Here is a 19916-nt window from a genome sequence, read left to right as displayed (position 1 = left end):
TTTGCTTGCATATCAGACAAAAATACATTAATATAAATTAACATACTCAGAATTTCCATATCACTTCTCTAAAGAGTGAATTTTCCAATTAAACAGATGAAACTATGACATGATCAATATGGCAGTTTAGTCAAATTCAACCATGTTTTAAGAACTTGTCAAATGAGAAAGTGGGATATGTTTCAGCACATATAAAATATTAAATAAGATCAACTTCTGCAAATGAAAATGAAAATTATCTATATGAGATTATGTGAGTAAACTGCATTCTGTTCATACCACCAATCACTGATACTAGGTAACATTTCCTAAGGATGGACTTACCATACTAGGTAGTTTACAAATATAATCTCAACCATTCTTTAATAATTTTGCACGTGAGGATTATTATCTCTATTTTATAGATGGGGAAAGGAAGTTAGGAGCTAGTACATGGCAGAATTGGGATTCAAATTATACCACATCACCTTCTATAGCATCTACATAAATTATAAACCAACAAAGGACTGGCTGGGCCAAATAGTTCTCCATGGAAGCCATTCCTGAAAAAGGTTTAAGTGACAAATGACTATTTACTAACTTTCCTCAGATATATCTGAAATATGAAGCATATTACACTGCACATATTCACAAAGTAAAAGGAATATAATGAAGCTTACAAGTTACTTAAATGCATAAAAGTCAACATTCATATTATGCTATTCAGCAGTTCTTGTCTACATGACAAAAATCATAGCCCCTACACAAAGAAAATTATCATAAATGTAGAATTCGCTAACACAGAGATGCTCAAGAAAACAAACAATAATAGCATTAAAAACAACATAAGAATAGCTTTAACTTCTAATATTATGGTGTTTGTTAACTGACAGAAATTTTTAATATTTATATCGAGTTCTTACTAGCAACCAAATGATTTTCATTAGAAGCAGGAATTAAAGTATTATTTTCTGTCTATTTGCTATAATACTTAATGTTGATTTGGATTCTTTCAGAATATAGTTTTTTTTTAATCTTAGAAATACATTAAAGCATTTCCAAAGGCTAACTAAACCTTTTCAATTTACAAATTAATACTGTAATAAATTTAGAAATATCATTGTAACCAGAAGAAATTCAAACTCATTCTAGAAATACCAGCTTCCTGCTGGGGATGGTTCAGAAGTGATGATTTTCCTTTTAAAGGAAAAAAATTACCTAAAGATATGGGGTTGTGAGGTGTATGCAGCAGTCTTTCATCGTAGGCTTCCGCCAGCTTCTTCAGTTGGATAGACAAATATGAAAACATTTCCTGCAATAAGAAAATGTTACACTTGAAAATCAAATAAGTATGTATTGAAACCTGCCAAATTTAATAAGACAAAATCTGACTGGTGTCAAGTCTGTGACATAAATTAAATTAAACTCATTCATGTGCCCCAGGAGCAATTCTTTACTTTGCTGCACTATAGTGAGATTCAAAGCTGCCACAATTATCAGAAACCACAGGATTTAGGTAAAGAAGGCGATGAACCAGCACATGTCCTGCTTTGGAGCTATCATGTATCCGTCACAAATTCATCCTCTTTTCAGAACCTCCAGGGCTCCTGCTCTAGTCCAAGTAGCTGTCGATCTCTGCCCTGGACCACAACAATACATTCTAAATGATTTCCCTGCCGCCCTTCCAGCCCCTCGACAATCTGTTCTACACACAGAATGGTCTTTTAAAAGCATAAATCAGGCCATGTCCCTCCCAATGACTACCTCCTGTAAGTATAAAAATACAAACTCTTCACCCATAAGGCCCTGAACGATCTGGCTCAGCCAACAAGCACAACTCAGCAACTTACTACAGAGCCAGCCACATCGGCCTCCTTTCCAACAGCTGAACACGCCAAGCTCATTCTAATGTCAGAACCTTCATGCCTGCTTCCCCTGGACTCAGAAGCTCTTCTCCAGTCATTCCGTGAGTGGTCCCTTTTGACACAGACTAAGGAGACCTTCTTTTATTACTTCCCATTAAAGTTGCTCGAAGACTGTCCATTCTCACCTCTCAATCTCATTCCAACATCATTACTTATTTTGGTGTATTATACTTATCACAACCTGAAATTATCTCATTTATTTGCTTAAATGAATACTGCTTATGACAATTTACTAGAATAGAAAAACTCCCTGAAAGGAAGGACTCTGACTTCTTCACCACTGTTTCCTCAACACCAAGAAAAATGTGCCAAGCTTTTAGAATGAAAGTAACTTAGGAAGAGGTAGTTTAAAAATGCATTTCCTTTAAATCATATAAACTTAATATTAACAATTCTCTAAACTCAATTAAAAAAGAGCAACTAAAAACTAAATATTGTATTCATGATCCTACTCTAGAGAACAATGCACAGCTAATAGTAGAAAATAAAGGAAAAATATTTTTATAAGTACAAAATTTCATGTGCACATATAAGAAGTGGGAGTTCAACCAAGTTACATATAAATATTAAATTGGCAACTGTGTGACCTAAAATTATACTTTTTTCTCCTAGTAAGCCCTTTCCAAAGTTTTGAAATGAAAATCTGTCCACAAAAGTCTGCCCCTCATTTGCACTGACCTCCTCCAGCCAAAGTCAAAACCTATAAAGTCTATACACCTAAGAGTCCAGGGCAGCCGTGGGCAAACTATGGCCCGCAGGCCGGATCCGGCCCATTTGAAATGAATAAAACTAAAAAAAAAAAAAAAAAAAGACCGTACCCTTTTATGTAATGATGTTTACTTTGAATTTATATTAGTTCACACAAACACTCCATCCATGCTTTTGTTCCAGCCCTCCGGTCCAGTTTAAGAACCCATTGTGGCCCTCGAGTCAAAAAGTTTGCCCACCCCTGGTCCAGGGCCAACAAAGTACCCTGATGTGGAGATGGCAGGAAATGATGCTTCTCTAATTCCCAAGGTCACAAAAGCTGCTTCCGTTTTCTGTAAGGTAAGGGTTGCAGAGTCTGATCCCACACTGGGACTCAGAATAGCTTTTTCATGTCTAAAGCACATAGACGACTAACTCCAACCGTTGTTAGGTAAAGATTAAGAGAAGAGAAAAATTTCTACCAAGTTTATAAATTATTAATGAACCTACTGAAGACCACAAAACAATGTTGACACAATATATTTTATATGCTGACCTGAAATTTTTTTTTAGCTAATTGTTGTTCTTGAATTTTTAGGGTATAAGATCAATCTCAGCATGACAGAAATACGAGATCTTAGATCTCTAAAAGAAATTGATATTTTTATATTTAAAAAGTTAACATCCACATTTGTCATATCTATTGAGCATGTAGAGAAATATTTAAGGAGACAAATGTTATCACCAGAAACAGAAAAAAAAAAGTTGTGGTAGGTATCTCTTTTTTTTAACTTAATTTTTATTGTTGACACTATTACAGATGTTTTCATTCCCTTCCCCGCTTTACCCACTTCCACCCAGCCCTCGCCAGACCCCTTCCCTCTGGCCATGACCACACTCGCGGTAGGTATCTTTCCTTAGACATATAACAATTTCTGATCCCTCCTTCTTAAACTAGTTTTAATATTCACTTCAGAAGGTGAAACAACAAAATAGAATAAAGAAGTTAAGGTTCATTTTCGGGGAAAAAACCAAGATGGCGGCATAGGTTAACGCTGGAGTTTGCTGCCTCGAACAACCACTTCAAAAATACAACTAAAAGACAGAACGGACATCATCCAGAACCACAGGAAGGCTGGCTGAGTGGAAGTTCTACAACAAGGAGGAACCGAGAATCAGAGGAGGCGCAGTGCTGAAGTAAAATACTAAGGTGCGGCGTGCGCATGGCGCAGGCTGGTGGCTGAGGGTGCGGTTGTCTGTTTCGGTCCGGAGGGAGCCTCAGACTCTGGACTCCGGATCCGGGCAAGTCTCTAGGGACCCAGACTCGGGCGGGAGAAGCGGGACTGTCTGGCTTCGGTCCCTCCAAGGTTTGCAGCGGTTGCTGGGACAGAGAGGCAGAGCCCCTGGGGACGGACTTAGAGCGGCCATAACTGCTCCCTCCTCCGCCCTGTTGATCCCGTGGGACCCGCCCCGCCCCGCCCAAGCCCTGCACAGAGCCATTTGCTGGATAGCCTCAGGCAAAGGCTAGATTAGCACCTCCCTAGAGGACAGAAGTTCTCCCACTGCAAACACAGCTGATTCTCACAGTCAGTTGGCCTGGAGGTCAAGTAGTAATTACCTACAACAATCAAGGCTTGACTACAACAAGACTACTCACAGAGACCACAAGGGGGTGCACCAAGAGTGTCTACCTCAGGTAATTGGGACACTTAACACGGAAAGCCACTCTATCAACACAGCGAAGCATAAAAAAATGCCAAGACAAAGAAACAGGCCACAAAGGACAGAACCGGAGGAAAGCAGGCTACTGGATATAGAATTCAAAACCACACTTTTGAGCTCTCTCAAGAGGCTTCTAGAGTCTGTCGATAAACTTGATGAGATGTACAGGAAATCTAATGAGACCCTTGATGGTGTGATAAAAGACCAACTAGAAAGTAAGCATACACTGACTGAAATAAAGAATATTATACAGACTCCCAACAGCAGACCAGAGGAGCGCAAGAATCAAGTCAAAGATTTGAAATGCGAGGAAGCAAAAAACACCCAACTGGAAAAGGAAAATGAAAAAAGAATCCGAAAGTGTGAAGATAGTGTAAAGAGCCCCTGGGACAGCTACAAGCGTACCAACATCAGAATTATAGGGGTGCCAGAAGATGAGAGAGAGCAAGATATTGAAAACCTATTTGAAGAAATAATGGCAGAAAATTTCCCCTACTTGGTGAAAGAAATAGATTTACAAGTCCAGGAAGCGCAGAGAACCCTAAACAAAAGGAATCCAAAGAGGACCACACCAAGACACATCATAATTAAAATGCCAAGAGCAAAAGACAAAGAGAGAATCTTAAAAGCAGCAAGAGAAAGAAACTCAGTTACCTACAAGGGAATACCCATACGACTGTCAGCTGATTTCTCAACAGAAACTTTGCAGGCCAGAAGGGAGTGGCAAGAAATATTCAAAGTGATGAATACCAAGAACCTACAACCAAGAGTACTTTATCCAGCAAAGCTATCATTCAGAATTGAAGGTCAGATAAAGAGCTTCACAGATAAGGAAAAGCTAAAGGAGTTCATCACCACCAAACCAGTATTATATGAAATGCTGAAAAGTATCCTTTAAGAAGAGGAAGAAGAAGAAAAAGGTAAAGATACAAATTATGAACAACAAATATGCATCTATCAACAAGTGAATCTAAGAATCAAGTGAATAAATAATCTGATGAACAGAATGAACTGGTGATTATAATAGAATCAGGGACATAGAAAGGGAATGGACTGACTATGCTTGGGGGGAAAGGGGTGTGGGAGATGCGGGAAGAGACTGGACAAAAATCATGCACCTATGGATGAGGACAGTGGGTGGGGAGTGAGGGCGGAGGGTGGGGTGGGAACTGGGAGGAGGGGAGTTATGGGGGGGGGGGGAGAGGAACAAATGTAATAATCTGAACAATAAAGATTTAATTATTTTAAAAAAAAAGAAGTTAAGAGTTTTCCAGCAACTGAAACAATTCAAAATCTTTCAGCACACCAGTGTTTAAAAAGTCACGTTTTAATTTAGATATTGATTTTTTCATCTCTATTACAAGCCAAAGTCTTAATCTGCACCTGTCTCTTATTCTTATAAATCGACCTCTCAGCAGAAATAAATCTGACAGTCCAGAAATACCTTTCACAGACTCCTACGTTCCCCCCCTCCAATAGAAACAAGAAAACAACAACACATTTTAGAATTGAAGACCAATTTGAAATATTATTCTACCTAGTATGGCTGCCACAGTAATCACCAATTTGGTCACACCTATAGACACAACTGACCCTGAACAACACAGATTTGAACTGTACAAAGCCACATACATGCAAATTGTTTTCAATAAATACAGTTGGCCCTCTGTATCACAAGTTCACATCCACAATTAAACCAACCACAAGTAGAAAAAGTATTTCGATCCATGGTTTGGAATCTGTGGATAGGGAGGGCCTACTGTATACATTGCTCTACGCCCTTTTATATAGGAGGGACGTGGGCATCTGCAGATTTTTATATGAGGGGAGGGGTCCTAGAACCAATCCCCCACAGATACCAACAGCCCACTGTAGTTAAGTTTTAGAGGAATCAAAAGTTATACATGGGTTTTGAACTGCACAGGGTGTTGGCACCCCTAACCCCCATATTGTTCAACTGTACTTAATTTGTACTTAGCTACTTCTAAAAAGAGAAATGTTTCCTTAGTAATACCCCTAGTGGTGCTTTTAAACTTATTACTGCATACATGTCAATTAAAAAGCTGAGATTTTTCCCAATGTTCAATTGGGAAAATACTTTAACAAATACTTTAACACATCAGTTTAAACTAAATTAGTTCTATCGATCACTTGCTAATACCACTAGAATTCAGTTTTAACTGCAGCTAACATTAGGATAAAAATCTTTACACAGTAAGCATAATACTAAGGTAACTAAATCTCATATCACTACTATGGGAGTAATCAGAAAAAAAAAGAAAATATTTATGAATCAAGTTCACATCCATCTGCAAGTATTTATAGTATCTCTACTCTGTGTAAAGGGTTATGAGAGGTAATCCAATAAGCAAAGAGGCTTAAATTATCTGAAAGCATGATATACTGAATCCTACAATATTCCACATATTAAGGTCCTAAATGTTCTCCCATTAATATCACTACCTTTAAAATAGATCGTTTAGGAGACTGTACCATTATTTCCTACACTAATACTTAGCTAAGCAGTTTTTTACCTGATATATTAAAGGCACTACAGAACCTACTTGGCTTTTTTTTGCTACAGTTAAATCTATAGCTGACATTTATTATAAAATACTTCTGTAAAGGGAGAAATTTATTAGCACCCCAAGCAAATATATATAGAGAGATTGTACTTAAAAGAAATGAAATATTATTGATTTTCTATGTCATTTTTGCTGTATTTAACTTAATTTTAAAAGACTCTTCACTACAGATAAACTGAGCTGTATACCTGAATGCTAATGTCAGCTATATTTTCAGAATAAAAATACAAAACTTTACACCATAGTTCAAGATGTTAATGGAGGAGAAGTTGAATTATATTAAGCATTACCTTTCCTATGGCCTTTTGTAAATTGATTTGCAGTCATGAAGCCCAACATTCAGCCTACCCCTCCCCATAACCCAAAGTTGTGCATAACTCACTGTTTTGATGAAAAAGGTCTTATGTAATCATGTTTTTTAAAACATACTATTTCATGTTCAGTTTAAGATATAAATAGAACTTTGCATATTACTACAGTATGCCTCACAAGGAAAACATAACAAATAGTCTAATCTTTCGTTGATAACATGAAAGGATGGATGGACAACCGGCTGCAAAGATGTCCATATTTGGAGATAACAGTACAAATGCAATGTGCTGCTCTCTATGACTGTGGCCAAATTAAAGGATCCAGACACACTCGGCAGTCTTTGCATCCGAGGCTAAAGTACAGCTTTCAAACTCTTCTGTTGTGGCCCCACATACAGGCCTGAAATCTCATGCTTTTGTTGAGATTCAACCATTCCACATTTAGGGCTGCAGATATTCTAATGTTTCCAAACCCAGCTTTGCTATAGAACATTGTTTGGCCTAGATGTCTGATGTTCTTTTATAATGTAGTTTGTCCTCCAAGTGTCAACTACAAATTCCAGCCCCTGGAGCAGCCATTCGCTGCCATCCTCTTCTGCACTTGTCCAATTCAGCAGATATTTGCAACCATGATTACCTGCCTGACCTGTCAACAAAGCGCTCTTCTAAAAGGAAAGCTAAGCAGAATCATGGTCTTCTCCAGCAAAACAGAGGAGGATAAACTTCTAAGACTGATCTTTCTGTTTGCTTAGAGAAACTCAAAGAAACAGTCTCTTAAATTTAACCTCCTTCCTTAAAGGCTGTTTCAGTTAAATTCCTGGTCATTTCTCCCGTCAATGAAGCAGTGTGTTGATCCAGAAGGGGCTGAGGGCAAAGAGGCTCAATTCACACACACAGTTCCACTTCCTCTGATCCTTTCACCCTTCAAAAGAGACAGCTTGAGAAGGAATGGCTTCAAGCTGAGTTCTTGTCTGCCTCTACTGTGAGAAAGATAAAGCCTTATCTGAAAAGATATACTAGATGAAATAACCTCTAAAAATATCATTCTGGTGAATAAGGGCACAGAATAAAAAAATTCCAAGTTCTCTTTTAACACTCCTTTTTTTAGTACGCAATAACACCAATAATATAAAAAGGAGCTCTCAGTGATGGTATATAAATAGCTCTGGCTGGAACAAAATAGCTTTGCCTCAGCTTCTCCAGAGCTGAACCAATAAACTATCACGATTAAATTTTCACAGTTCAAAAGCAAGTCCATTTAAACAACAGAGGCTCTTACTTCTGCAACAAATCCAATAAAAAAACAATATTTATGCTACATATATGCAATTATGGTTTATGGAGGACATCGACATTTTTCAATGAAAAGACTTGCCTGTTGAATGAAGTTGTAAAAGAACAATTTTATTTACTTACAGTGACAGAGTTCTCAAATGAGCATTCTAATGCTTAAAGTCTACTACTACAGATAAACTGTATTCTAAGTCTCTATCAAAAAATTTTAAATAAAACCAATTAACACAGAACAGAGCCTTTGGAGTTTTACATACCTCCACTAGATAAGAATGGGGCAGTCACAAGATCATCATTTTTATGGCTCAAGTGCCTAGTACAGAGCAGGCAAACACTCCCCTGATACTGAAAGCAGTGAGAGTAGAGTGGACAGACAGAAAGTAGAGACGGTAGCACCACACTAACCTGAGTTTCAATGGCAGTTCTGGCACTTACATGTGGTCCCTGAGCAAGTACTTAACTTTTCTGAGCCTCAATTCCATTTGTAAAATGGGAATAATGCCTACCTCAGAAACTTATTCTGAGTAATATGAAATCATGAATATAATAAACCTAGCAGAGTTTCTGGAATACAGCATACATTCATAAAAATGTTTTCCCCATCCACCTACTTTTCCCTTAGCCTAAAAGAGGTTTCACATTAAAATAACGAACATTACCTAGCAGGACTCCTATAGACTCATACTAATACCCGGTAGCTACAATCCTATCTTTATTCTGTCCCTGTTTATTCCACTCTACTCTATCTTGTTAAAAAGAACAGAACAGCCCTAACTGGTTTGGCTCAGTGGATAGAGTGTCAGCCTGTGGACTGAAGGGTCCCAGGTTCAATTCCAGTCAAGGGCATATACCAGTACCATGGTTGCAGGCACATCCCCAGTAGGGGGTGTACAGTAGGCAGCTGATGGATGTTTCTCTTATCGATGTTTCTAACTCTCTATCCCTCTCCCTTCCTCTCTGTGAAAAATCAATAAAATATTTTTAAAAAGAAAAGAACAAAGTTCTGGGTGTTACAAAGAGAGCTGCCGCTTGCCATCTGACAGAGGTAGAAATGGATGAGGTAGCATGAAATTGAAGAGACCATCATCTTAAATTTTTCAGCCTTACAAAATGTTTGACTTATAATTAGCCATTGCAATTAGAGAAGAAGAAGAAATAAAAGGCATCCAAATTGGAAAAGAAGAAGTAAAACTGTCCTTATTTGCAGATGACATGATATTATACTTAAAAAACCCTAAAGACTCCATCAAAAAACTATTAGACTTAATAAAAGAATTCGGCAATGTAGCAGGATACAGAATTAATGCCAAAAAATCTATGGCATTTCTATACACCAATAGTGAACTTGCAGAAAGAGAGACTAAAAAAGCAATCCCATTTATCATCGCACCAAAAAAATTAAGCTACCTAGGAATAAACTTAACTAAAGAGGTAAAAGACCTCTACTCAGAAAACTACAGGACGTTGAAAAAAGAGATAGAGGAAGACATAAAGAGATGGAAGAACATACCATGTTCTTGTATTGGTAGAATCAACATCATTAAAATGTCCATACTGCCAAAAGCAATCTATAAATTCAACGCACTTCCCATTAAAACACCAATGGCATATTTCACAGACCTAGAACGAACTCTCCAAAAATTCATCTGGAATAAAAAACGACCCCGAATAGCTGCAGCAATCCTGAGAAAGAACAAAGTAGTTGGGATCTCAATACCAGATATCAAGCTGTATTACAAAGCCACTGTTCTCAAAACTGCCTGGTACTGGCACAAGAACAGACATATAGATCAATGGAATAGAATAGAGAGCCCAGAAATCAGCCCCAACCAATACGCTCAATTAATATTTGACAAAGGAGGCAAGAACATACAATGGAGTCAAGATAGTCTCTTCAATAAATTGTGTTGGGAAAATTGGACAGATACATGCAAGAAAATGAAACTAGACCACCAACTTACACCATACACAAAAATAAACTCAAAATGGATAAAGGACTTAAATATACGACAGGAAACCATAAAAATACTAGAAGAATCCAAAGGCAACAAAATCTCAGACTTGTGCCGAAGCAATTTCTTCACCGATACTGATCCTAGGGCATTGGAAACTAAAGAGAAAATAAACAAATGGGACTACATCAAAATAAAAAGTTTCTGCACAGCAAAAAAAACCATCAACAAAACAACAAGAAAGCCCACTACATGGGAGAACATATTTGCCAACAGTATATCTGATAAGGGCCTAATCTCCAACATTTATAGGGAACTCATACAACTTAACAAAAGGAAGATAAACAATCCAATCAAAAAATGGGCAAAGGACCTAAATAGACACCTTTCAAAAGAGGACATTCAGAAAGCCAAGAGACCTATGAAAACATGCTCAAAGTCGCTAATCATCCGAGAGATGCAAATCAAAACAACAATGAGGTACCATCTCACACCTGTCAGAATGGCTATCATCAACAAATCAACAAACGACAAGTGCTGGAGAGGATGTGGAGAAAAAGGAACACTTGTGCACTGCTGGTGGGAATGCAGACTGGTACAGCCACTATGGAAGACAGTATGGAGTTTCCTCAAAAAACTGGAAATGGAACTCCCATTTGACCCTGTGATCCCACTTCTAGGAATATATCCCAAGAAACCAGAAACACCAATCAGAAAGGATATATGCACCCCTATGTTCATAGCAGCACAATTCACCATAGCTAAGATCTGGAAACAGCCTAAGTGCCCATCAGTAGATGAATGGATTAGAAAACTGTGGTACATCTACACGATGGAATACTATGCTGCTGTAAAAAAGAAGGAACTCTTACCATTTGCAATGGCATGGATGGAGCTGGAGAGCATTATGCTAAGTGAAATAAGCCAGTCAATGAAGGAAAAATGCCACATGATCTCACTCATTCATGGATAATAGAGACCATTATAAACTCTTGAACAATAATAGATACAGAGGCAGAGTTGCCTCAAACAGACTGTTAAACTACAGCAGGAAGGCCGGAGAGGGTGTGGGGGCTGGAGGGGGGCGGTAAGAGATCAACCAAAGGACTTGTATGCATGCATATAAGCATAACCAATGGACATAAGACACTGGGGGGTAGGGGAGGCCAGGGGATTGTCAAGGGTAGGGAACAAAAAAGGAGACATATGTAATACTCTTTGTAATAATTTAAGCAATAAAAAAAATTATAAAAATATATATATATATATAAAAAAAATGTTTGACTTATAAATTACCAATGTGACTTGTACTCGATTATTAAATTACAGGCCAATTACCATGATTATAATGCCATGGTCCAGGAAATAACTATTTTATTTTAAGAAATATTTACAGTTTTTTAAAACCAGAAGTGGTCTGAGATAGTTGATTCTTTCACAAACAAGAAAATAAAATCTGCAAATTCAAGTACCTTTTTCATAGAGAAACAACTACTTAGGAAAGAGCTAAGACCCACTGGTATCTGATACAACTAAACTTTGAGGTGACAGTTTACCTCACCTACAAACAAAAGCTTCATCTGTCCTTTGAAGAAGGTTCCTTGAAGATTTTGAGGTCTTCTCTTGGCTACTACAATCTATGGCCATGATGATTACTTTATGAGAGTTTATCAAACTGAAGTTCTATTTTAATCATTTAAATTTTTTTTCTCAGGTTTATCAAGGCATGATTAACATACAGTAAAATTTCAAATGTCCACTTTTCAGGTGTCCACTTCTATTAATTTTAAAAAACATATTAACAGTCATTAAACTACTTCCACAATTTATCACAATAGTTCCCTCCCCAACCCAAGTCACTGGCAACCATTCATCTTTTTTCTGTCCTGATATTTTTTGCCTTTTCCAGCATGGCATATAAATGAAACCATATAAAAAATATGGAGAACTTCAAAAAATTTTTTTAAAGTTTTTAAAAAATGTAGAACTTTTGAGTTTGATTTATTTCATTTAGCATAGTGCATTTGAGAATCATTATGCTGTTGAATATATTAGTAAGTCTGTTCCTTTTTATTGCTGTGTATGTATGTACCACAACTTGTTTATACACCAGATGATGGACATTTGAGTTATTTCCAGGTTTTGGCAATTAAGAATAAAATCATTGTAAACACTGATGTCTAGATTTTTGTACAGGCATAAATTCTCATTTCTCTTAAGTAGTAAGAGGCAGGATGGTTAGTTTACATGGTAAGTGAATGTTTAACTTTATAAGAAACTGCCAAAGTGTTTTCCAAAGTTGCTGTACCATCAGCAATGTCTGAGTTCTACTTGCTTAAGATCTCAGCCAAGATTTAAAGTGTCAGGTAGCTGTTGTTTTTTTATAGTAGCCCTTTTAATAGGTGTGTATGTAGTGGTATCTCACTGTGGGTTTAATTTGCATTTCCCTAATGACTAATGATACTTAGCATCTTTTCTTATTCATGTAAATTTTAAGAGATATCCTCACAAGTAAATAATTACTTTCCTATAGACTGAATATGTGGGGTAGGGGAACTAGGGTAAAATAGGGCACAAAAACTTTATAACTTATCCATATTCATAAAGCTGTTGAGAGGATCTATCTGATAATAAAAATATTTTAAAATATGTAAAGTATTATTAGAAAGTCCAAGGTGCTATAATTACTACTAAGTACTAAAAAGTTATACAGACACAAACATTGCACCAGGGGCCTCTAGTCCTCCCAGAAGAGAAATGAATGAATCATCTTAGTCTGACTCACCCTGCCAATACTGTCTCTGTCTACAGTTTGGAGCTGTCCTGAATTAAGCTAATTTTTAGTGTTAAAGACAAAGCCCAGTTTTCAAGCACAAATGTCACTTTTCTTTTCAAAGTCAATATAACCAATGAGTTCAACATTCCAATAATGGCAAGGGATAAATTTATTATTTTAGAATGAGAAACTGGCCAACTTCTGACCTGGTTCTTCCTTCTTTGACTGATGTCTCATGCCTAAACAAGTCTCCAGGCTTCCAAAAACTAAAAAGAAAAGCCTTTTCCATTTGTCTTTCAAGAACCTCTATCTAAATGATAAATGAATTGAATTTTACTGAACTAATAAGAATCCCTGATATAGGAGTTTCTCAAGACAAACAAAAAAAAGCAAAATCACCTGTCCAAGATTCCTCAAATATCTGGATAAACAGGATGACAATGACTAATTGCAAACCATCTATGGTAGTTCCAGATCACGTATATCCCGCAGGACTGTACTAGATATCTATTATCCAAAGTGATAAACCAATAGGCAAAAACACCAATGATTTGGGGTACCGTCCAAATACTAGTCAGGAGTATTATTTTATAGCTAAAAGAAAAAGCTTACCTTTCTTTCTTTTAATAGCTTCTTATAGCCATTTGATCCAAGTGATAATAAAGTAATAAGGACATCTAAAGAAGGTGAAGCTGAAGCTCTTCCTGAAATAAGAACAAGTTACACTCAGGAGAGTAAAAAAGCTTTGGAAATTCAGATTTATTATAGTAGTCTTTTTACAAATGGATTTTTGTTTATTAGGTACTTTTTCTGAAGAGCAACTAATTGATTTACCTGGATACATCTTGCTGATTTCCTGAATGAAGGAATCATTAAAGCCAGCAATTATAGCGCCACCTACTGGAACCATAAAATTTTTGTCCAAGCTCTGAACAAAAGCGTCTATTCTACCAACCCGAGCACCCTAGAATGAAATAACATGTAGTTTTACATATTCATTTCTAGAAGAAGAGACAACAATAGCTATTAATGAATAAATACCATTAAGATAATGCAGAAAATAAACAATTTCTTTGCAAAAGTACCAGTAATATATTTTTAAGTATTAAACTGAGTTTTTAAATGTTCTGCCTTATATGTGTAAGAGCACTTTATAGTTTACAACCTGCTTTCACACAAAAATCATTGAATTTTCACAACAACACTGTGAGAAAGGCAGGGTTTCAATATTAGTTCAGGTGGAAACTACAATGAAACAGAGCTTTTCACACCTTAAAATTGAATATTAGAGTGTGGATTCCTCCTGTGCCTCTCATCTCTGATCTTCTATTAGGCAATAAATGTCATCAGTGGGCCCTAAAACTATTAAGTAATTGTAAGCACCCTCTGGGAGGTTAAGAATGGCCACCATAATCTAATGGACTGCAGCCACCTATGCTGCCAATCAATTAGCTACACATTGAAGTGCCCCTCCTTGATTCTTGGATAACCTACTAACTGCATGATCACTCAAAGCAATAATTCTGCTCCTACCACCAAAAGAGAAAAAGAAATTTTTATTTTTAACATCACCTAATGGATTTTTTTTGTATACTCTTGGCAATGTTTCTACATTAACTCATGATTCCTAATGTTATCATCTTAGATGATCTCATTCCACTGCAAATGAACTTCAAGTGAAAATCTAATATTCTGGTGAAAAATTGAATACTTACTTACCAGAAATATAAAACCAACACAGTCCCCATCCAACACAATCTATGACCTTCTGTCTAATGTGCTTCAATTTTCTCCTCTTAAAAATAGAGATACTATCTAAATTTCAACTAAGATAGTTTATTTGCTTTATCTGTGGGGACAGATTTTCAATCTGTATTCAGAATCTACATTCCTACTAATATAACCGCCTTTGACCTTCAGCTTCACACTTTCTCTCCACGTCCATATCTCAGAAAGAATGGAAGCAGCAGAGAGCTGCTCTATCTCGGAGACCAGATCCAGGCAACAGGGAGAAGCTGCAAAGGCTGCAGGCTATCACATGATTAAGTCTCCACCTTCCCGTTACTCTTCTAATTCCTCATAAACTGTGATCAGAGAAAATCTCACATCACAGGAAAACAGAAGCATGTAAGACTAAAAGAATAAATAACTGAAAAACATACAAAATAATAGTACATAAAATAAAGTGGAAGTTACAGTTGCCTTTTATGAACATTTAAGTACTACTGTCCAAGGCTTCCTGAGAGAAACATGAACCTAAATTGGGAGCAGAATTACCAAGAACAATCAGTGCGCCAGCCTTTGCTAAGCCCCTTCACCACTAAACACAGAAAGCCCTGAAAGGGCAGCACACCTTGTGGCAAGGAAAGACAAGCTGGACCTAATCCCAGGAAGGGTATACAGACCTCATGCTCCATTATCAAAGAGCAGGAAAAAAAGATTTGAAGGATGGAAGCGATTAAATGGAATAGGAAACACAGAAGTATGTTCTATGAAGTAAAGAGTTGCCATTTATCGGTTCATCCATTTACTCATTTATTCATAGAACAAATATGTGGGCACTTAACATTTGCCAAACATCGTTCTAGGTTCTGGGGATAGCAGCAGTGAATAATACTAACCGCTGACCCTTGAACAATGCGGGGAATAGGGGTACTGAGTGCGGAGAATAACTGAAATTGGCCCTCCACATATGCAGATTCCCAACTGCCTGATTCCAGGAGAGGATCCTGGATCACTCCATCTACTGACACCACCACCCCCGCCCCGCCCCCACCAAAAGATGAGGGCATTAACCAAGACCTGTCATCCTTATTGTTTACTGTCTGCTTCTGCTCCATAAGGATGGGATTTTGTTGTACTCACTACTGCATCCCTAGCATCTATCCCAGCCGTGGGCAAACTATGGCCCACGGGCCGGATCCAGCCTGTTTGAAATGAATAAAACTAAAAAAAAAAAAGACCGTACCCTTTTATGTAATGATGTTTACTTTGAATTTATATTAGTTCACACAAACACTCCATCCATGCTTTTGTTCCGGCCCTCCGGTCCAGTTTAAGAACCCATTGTGGCCCTCGAGTCAAAAAGTTTGCCCACCCCTGATCTATCCTGTTGCCAGGCACATCAGTGGGAACCCCATAAATATCTGTTGAATGAACTGACAATTAGGTCCGTGAATAAGTAGTATAAGACCTACTTCTCTCAAATTCTTAATATGCAAAGTTGCTGCTCCCTACACTTTGGATCTTTATAATCCATTCGGACTCTAAATGTCTGAATTAATTATATGTATTTTTGTAATTCTACTATATCCCCTACCCTCCATTAAGCTGTCTTAACATCCGTATTCCATGAGTCTCCTAAATTAGTCAGTTCAGTATATAATCGTAAGTATAGGTTCTGCAAAGCTAACTTCCTGGGGACTACATGTGCATATAAGATGTTCTGTATGCTCAGCATTAAGTCGTTTGGAGGCACTGCCCCTTAAAAAAAGACAATCCTGACACCTTTTAGTTATAGCTCTTGCTTCACTGGTTGCCTCATTATTGTAATACATGCTTCCCAAGAAAGTATTTGCAGTTTTAGTACTTTGTCTTTTAGAGCAAAATAAAAGTTTCGGATCTTGGGCAAGTCACTAAATCCAGCTGAGTTTGCTTCTTCATTTGTAGAATGAACACAATAAGAAGTACACCTTAAATTGTTAGGTTAAGCCCCTGGTCGGCAAACTGCGGCTCACGAGCCACATGCGGCTCTTTGGCCCCTTGATTGTGACTCTTCCATAAAATACCACTTGCGGGCGCGCACGTACAGCGAGCGTGATTGAAACTTCGTTGCCTATGTGCAGAAGTCGGTTTTTTTGTGGAAGAGCCACACTCAAGGGGCCAAAGAGCTGCATGTGGCTCGCGAGCCGTAGTTTGCCGACCACTGGGTTAAGCTAACAAACTTGAAAAGTCTAACAGGACGCTTGGCACATGGTGGGTAATGAGTAAATAGTATATATTACTAATAAAAACCTATTAGAAAGAATTAAAGCTAACTAATTTTTTTTAGAATGACATGAAACAGCAACCAGCCCTCAATAAGATCCAAGTACTTGTTTGATTTAAAGGAACTGTGCCGCCCTAGCTGGTTTGGCTCAGTGGATAGAGCGTCAGCCCTGAAGGGTCCTGGATTCAATTCTGGTCAAGGGCACATGCCCAGGTTGCAGGCTCAAGTCCTAGTAGGTGGCGAGGCAGCCAATCAATGATTCTCTCTCATCATTGATGTTTCTATCTCTCTCTCCCTCTCCCTTTCTCTCTGAAATCAATAAAAAATATATATATTAAAAATAAATAAATAAAAATAAATAAATAAACAAAGGAACTGTGCCACCACCTCTATTTGTGAGGGGAACTTTGGGGAAAATGGAATGTTTATGTACTGCTTTATTTTAATGTGAATAAATGATAATTTTAGAAGTTAACACAGTATCTCCAACAAGTTTTAAAAATAGCTACATTTTTAAAAATTTATTCACCTATCTTATAGTGTTATTATCTCATTAAAATTTTAGTAAAACCATCTCATGAATGAAGAGAAGTGGTGACAGAGTACAGTATTCCTGATTCACAACTACAAGGGAAACTTTTATATTATATCCAGAAGCTCATTTTCTTTTAGTCTTAATCTCTTTGAATATGCCACCAGATTTCTAGTATTCAAAAATATGTGTGAGCACCAAAACAGAGTACTTCCAGGTTAGTAAACAACATTGCAGTAAATGTAAATGAGCCATTAAAATTATCATTATAAAACTTTATAGGCATGTAGAGATAATTTAAGTTTATGTTTAAGTTTAAAATTAAATATATTTTCAGTTTTTAAAAGTTAATTCTAAATGTACACAATGACTGTAACTATATAAAGAGCAATAAACGTATATAAAATAAGAAAAAAGTAGATATATAGATTACTATGATTATTTGTTAAGGTAACGGGATTATAAATAAGCTTCTACTTTCTCACTTTTCTAAACTTTTAGTAATGCTGATATATTTGACTTTTAAAAGAATTGAAGCTGCTGAAATTTAAGGAAAAGGGGAGAGAAGGGAGAATGAGGGAGGTGGAATAAAAATAAATCACTGAAATTAAATTATTTTTAAGATTTCCAGCATCGAGAATTATAAAACCTTCTGCTACCACTCAAAGTAGATACAATCTAGTTTAGAATTGTGATGAAGCCTTAAAAAGTTAAAGAAGCCCTAGCCGGTTTGGCTCGGTGGATAGAGCGTTGGCCTGCGAACTGAAGGGTACCAGGTTCGAGGTCAAGGGCACATGCCCAGGTTGTGGGCTCAATCCCCAGTCGGGGGCGTGCAGGAGGCAGCCGATCAATGACTCTTTCTCATCACTGATGTTGCTATCTCTCTCTCCCTCTTCCTTCCTCTCTGAAATCAATAAAAACATATTTTAAAAAATGAATTATTTTTTAAAAAGTTAAAGAATAAACACTGGCCATGTGGCTCAGGGTTGCAGGTTTGATTCCTGGTCAGGGCACATACCAGGGTTGTGGATTCGATTCCTGGTCAAGGTGAGAACAGGAGGCAATGGATCAGTGTTTCTCTCTCACTCTCAAATCAATTAAAACATATCCTTGGATGAGGATTAAAAAAAAAAAAGTTAAGGAATAATAGGAAAGGATTCCAAGGAAATGGTAGCTCTTACAAAACATTGACATACGGTGCCTACAGAGTACTCCACCCCTGGACTTATGTAAACAAATCTATTTCCTTACTGGTTAAGCTAATTTGAGTGGGAATTTCTGTTACTTTCAGCCAATTATATCCTAACTGGTACAACCTTTGAGTAAAGAAATTAGCAAATTGGCTATTACTATCATATAAACCACATGTATATTAGAGATGATACTAGTATACACAAATAATAAAAAACAAAAAATTTACCAGATAAGATTTACTGGGCTAAGGAGCATTCACCATCACATTGGAGAAGACCACAGATAATCTGTGAATAACCTGTGTCCACATGACATTAAATCATATGTATTTCAAAACTAAATGTGATTAACATCATTATGCACACAAATTATATAACTCATACCATATAGGGGTAATATCTATCCCTACCCTAATACAGTATGAATAATTAATCACTATAAGTAAATATAATGCTTGACTTATTCATTCCCTTTTTTCAGTTAACTAATTATTGAGTGTCAATTATGTACCAGGTACCATCCTAATTATCTATAATAATAAAAGCATAATATGCTAATTAGACTGGATGTCCTTTTGGACAACCTTCTGGATAAAGCTGGGTCTGCAAGGGAAGCCCAGGTCCCGGGTGCCTGGCAGCGGCCGGAGGGAAACCGGTGCCAGCAGCCGGGGGAAGGAAGGCCTACTCTTGCATGAATTTCATGCATCGGGCCTCTAGTTAAGGACATAACAGTAAATAAAACAAAGTCCTTGCCCTAACAGAAACTTAAAAACTTGACAATAAGAAAATAACCTATTAAATGGTAATAAATGCTATGGAGAAAAAGAGCAAGAGGCCATCAATTTTAAGAAGCAACATTATTTTACTAGTACATACCACTAGGTAAGAACAAAACTGCCAATTAACATTATAAGATGCCAATGACTGTAAAACATCCCAATTTCAGAGATGTTATAAAGTGAAAAAATGTGCA

The 19916-nt window shown here is 37.1% G+C and overlaps 1 protein-coding gene across 1 annotated transcript in view; it reads right to left on the bottom strand.

The window, feature by feature from the left end:
* The window catches only part of SEPSECS (Sep (O-phosphoserine) tRNA:Sec (selenocysteine) tRNA synthase), a 43664-nt gene that overhangs the window by 8832 nt on the left and 14916 nt on the right, over window positions 1-19916 (bottom strand). The window contains exons 7-9 of the mRNA XM_070398531.1: window positions 14065-14194; window positions 13843-13934; window positions 1198-1291 (exon numbers count right to left, since the gene is read on the bottom strand). Coding sequence (XP_070254632.1) covers window positions 1198-1291; window positions 13843-13934; window positions 14065-14194 — 316 coding nt within the window. The remainder of the gene's footprint in view (window positions 1-1197; window positions 1292-13842; window positions 13935-14064; window positions 14195-19916) is intronic.

This window comes from Myotis yumanensis, unplaced genomic scaffold (assembly GCF_028538775.1).
Source record: "Myotis yumanensis isolate MYYU_CA2020_CCGP unplaced genomic scaffold, mMyoYum1.0.hap1 SCAF_1, whole genome shotgun sequence".
Taxonomy (NCBI): domain Eukaryota; kingdom Metazoa; phylum Chordata; class Mammalia; order Chiroptera; family Vespertilionidae; genus Myotis; species Myotis yumanensis.
This window is presented reverse-complemented; position numbering and strand designations above follow the sequence as displayed.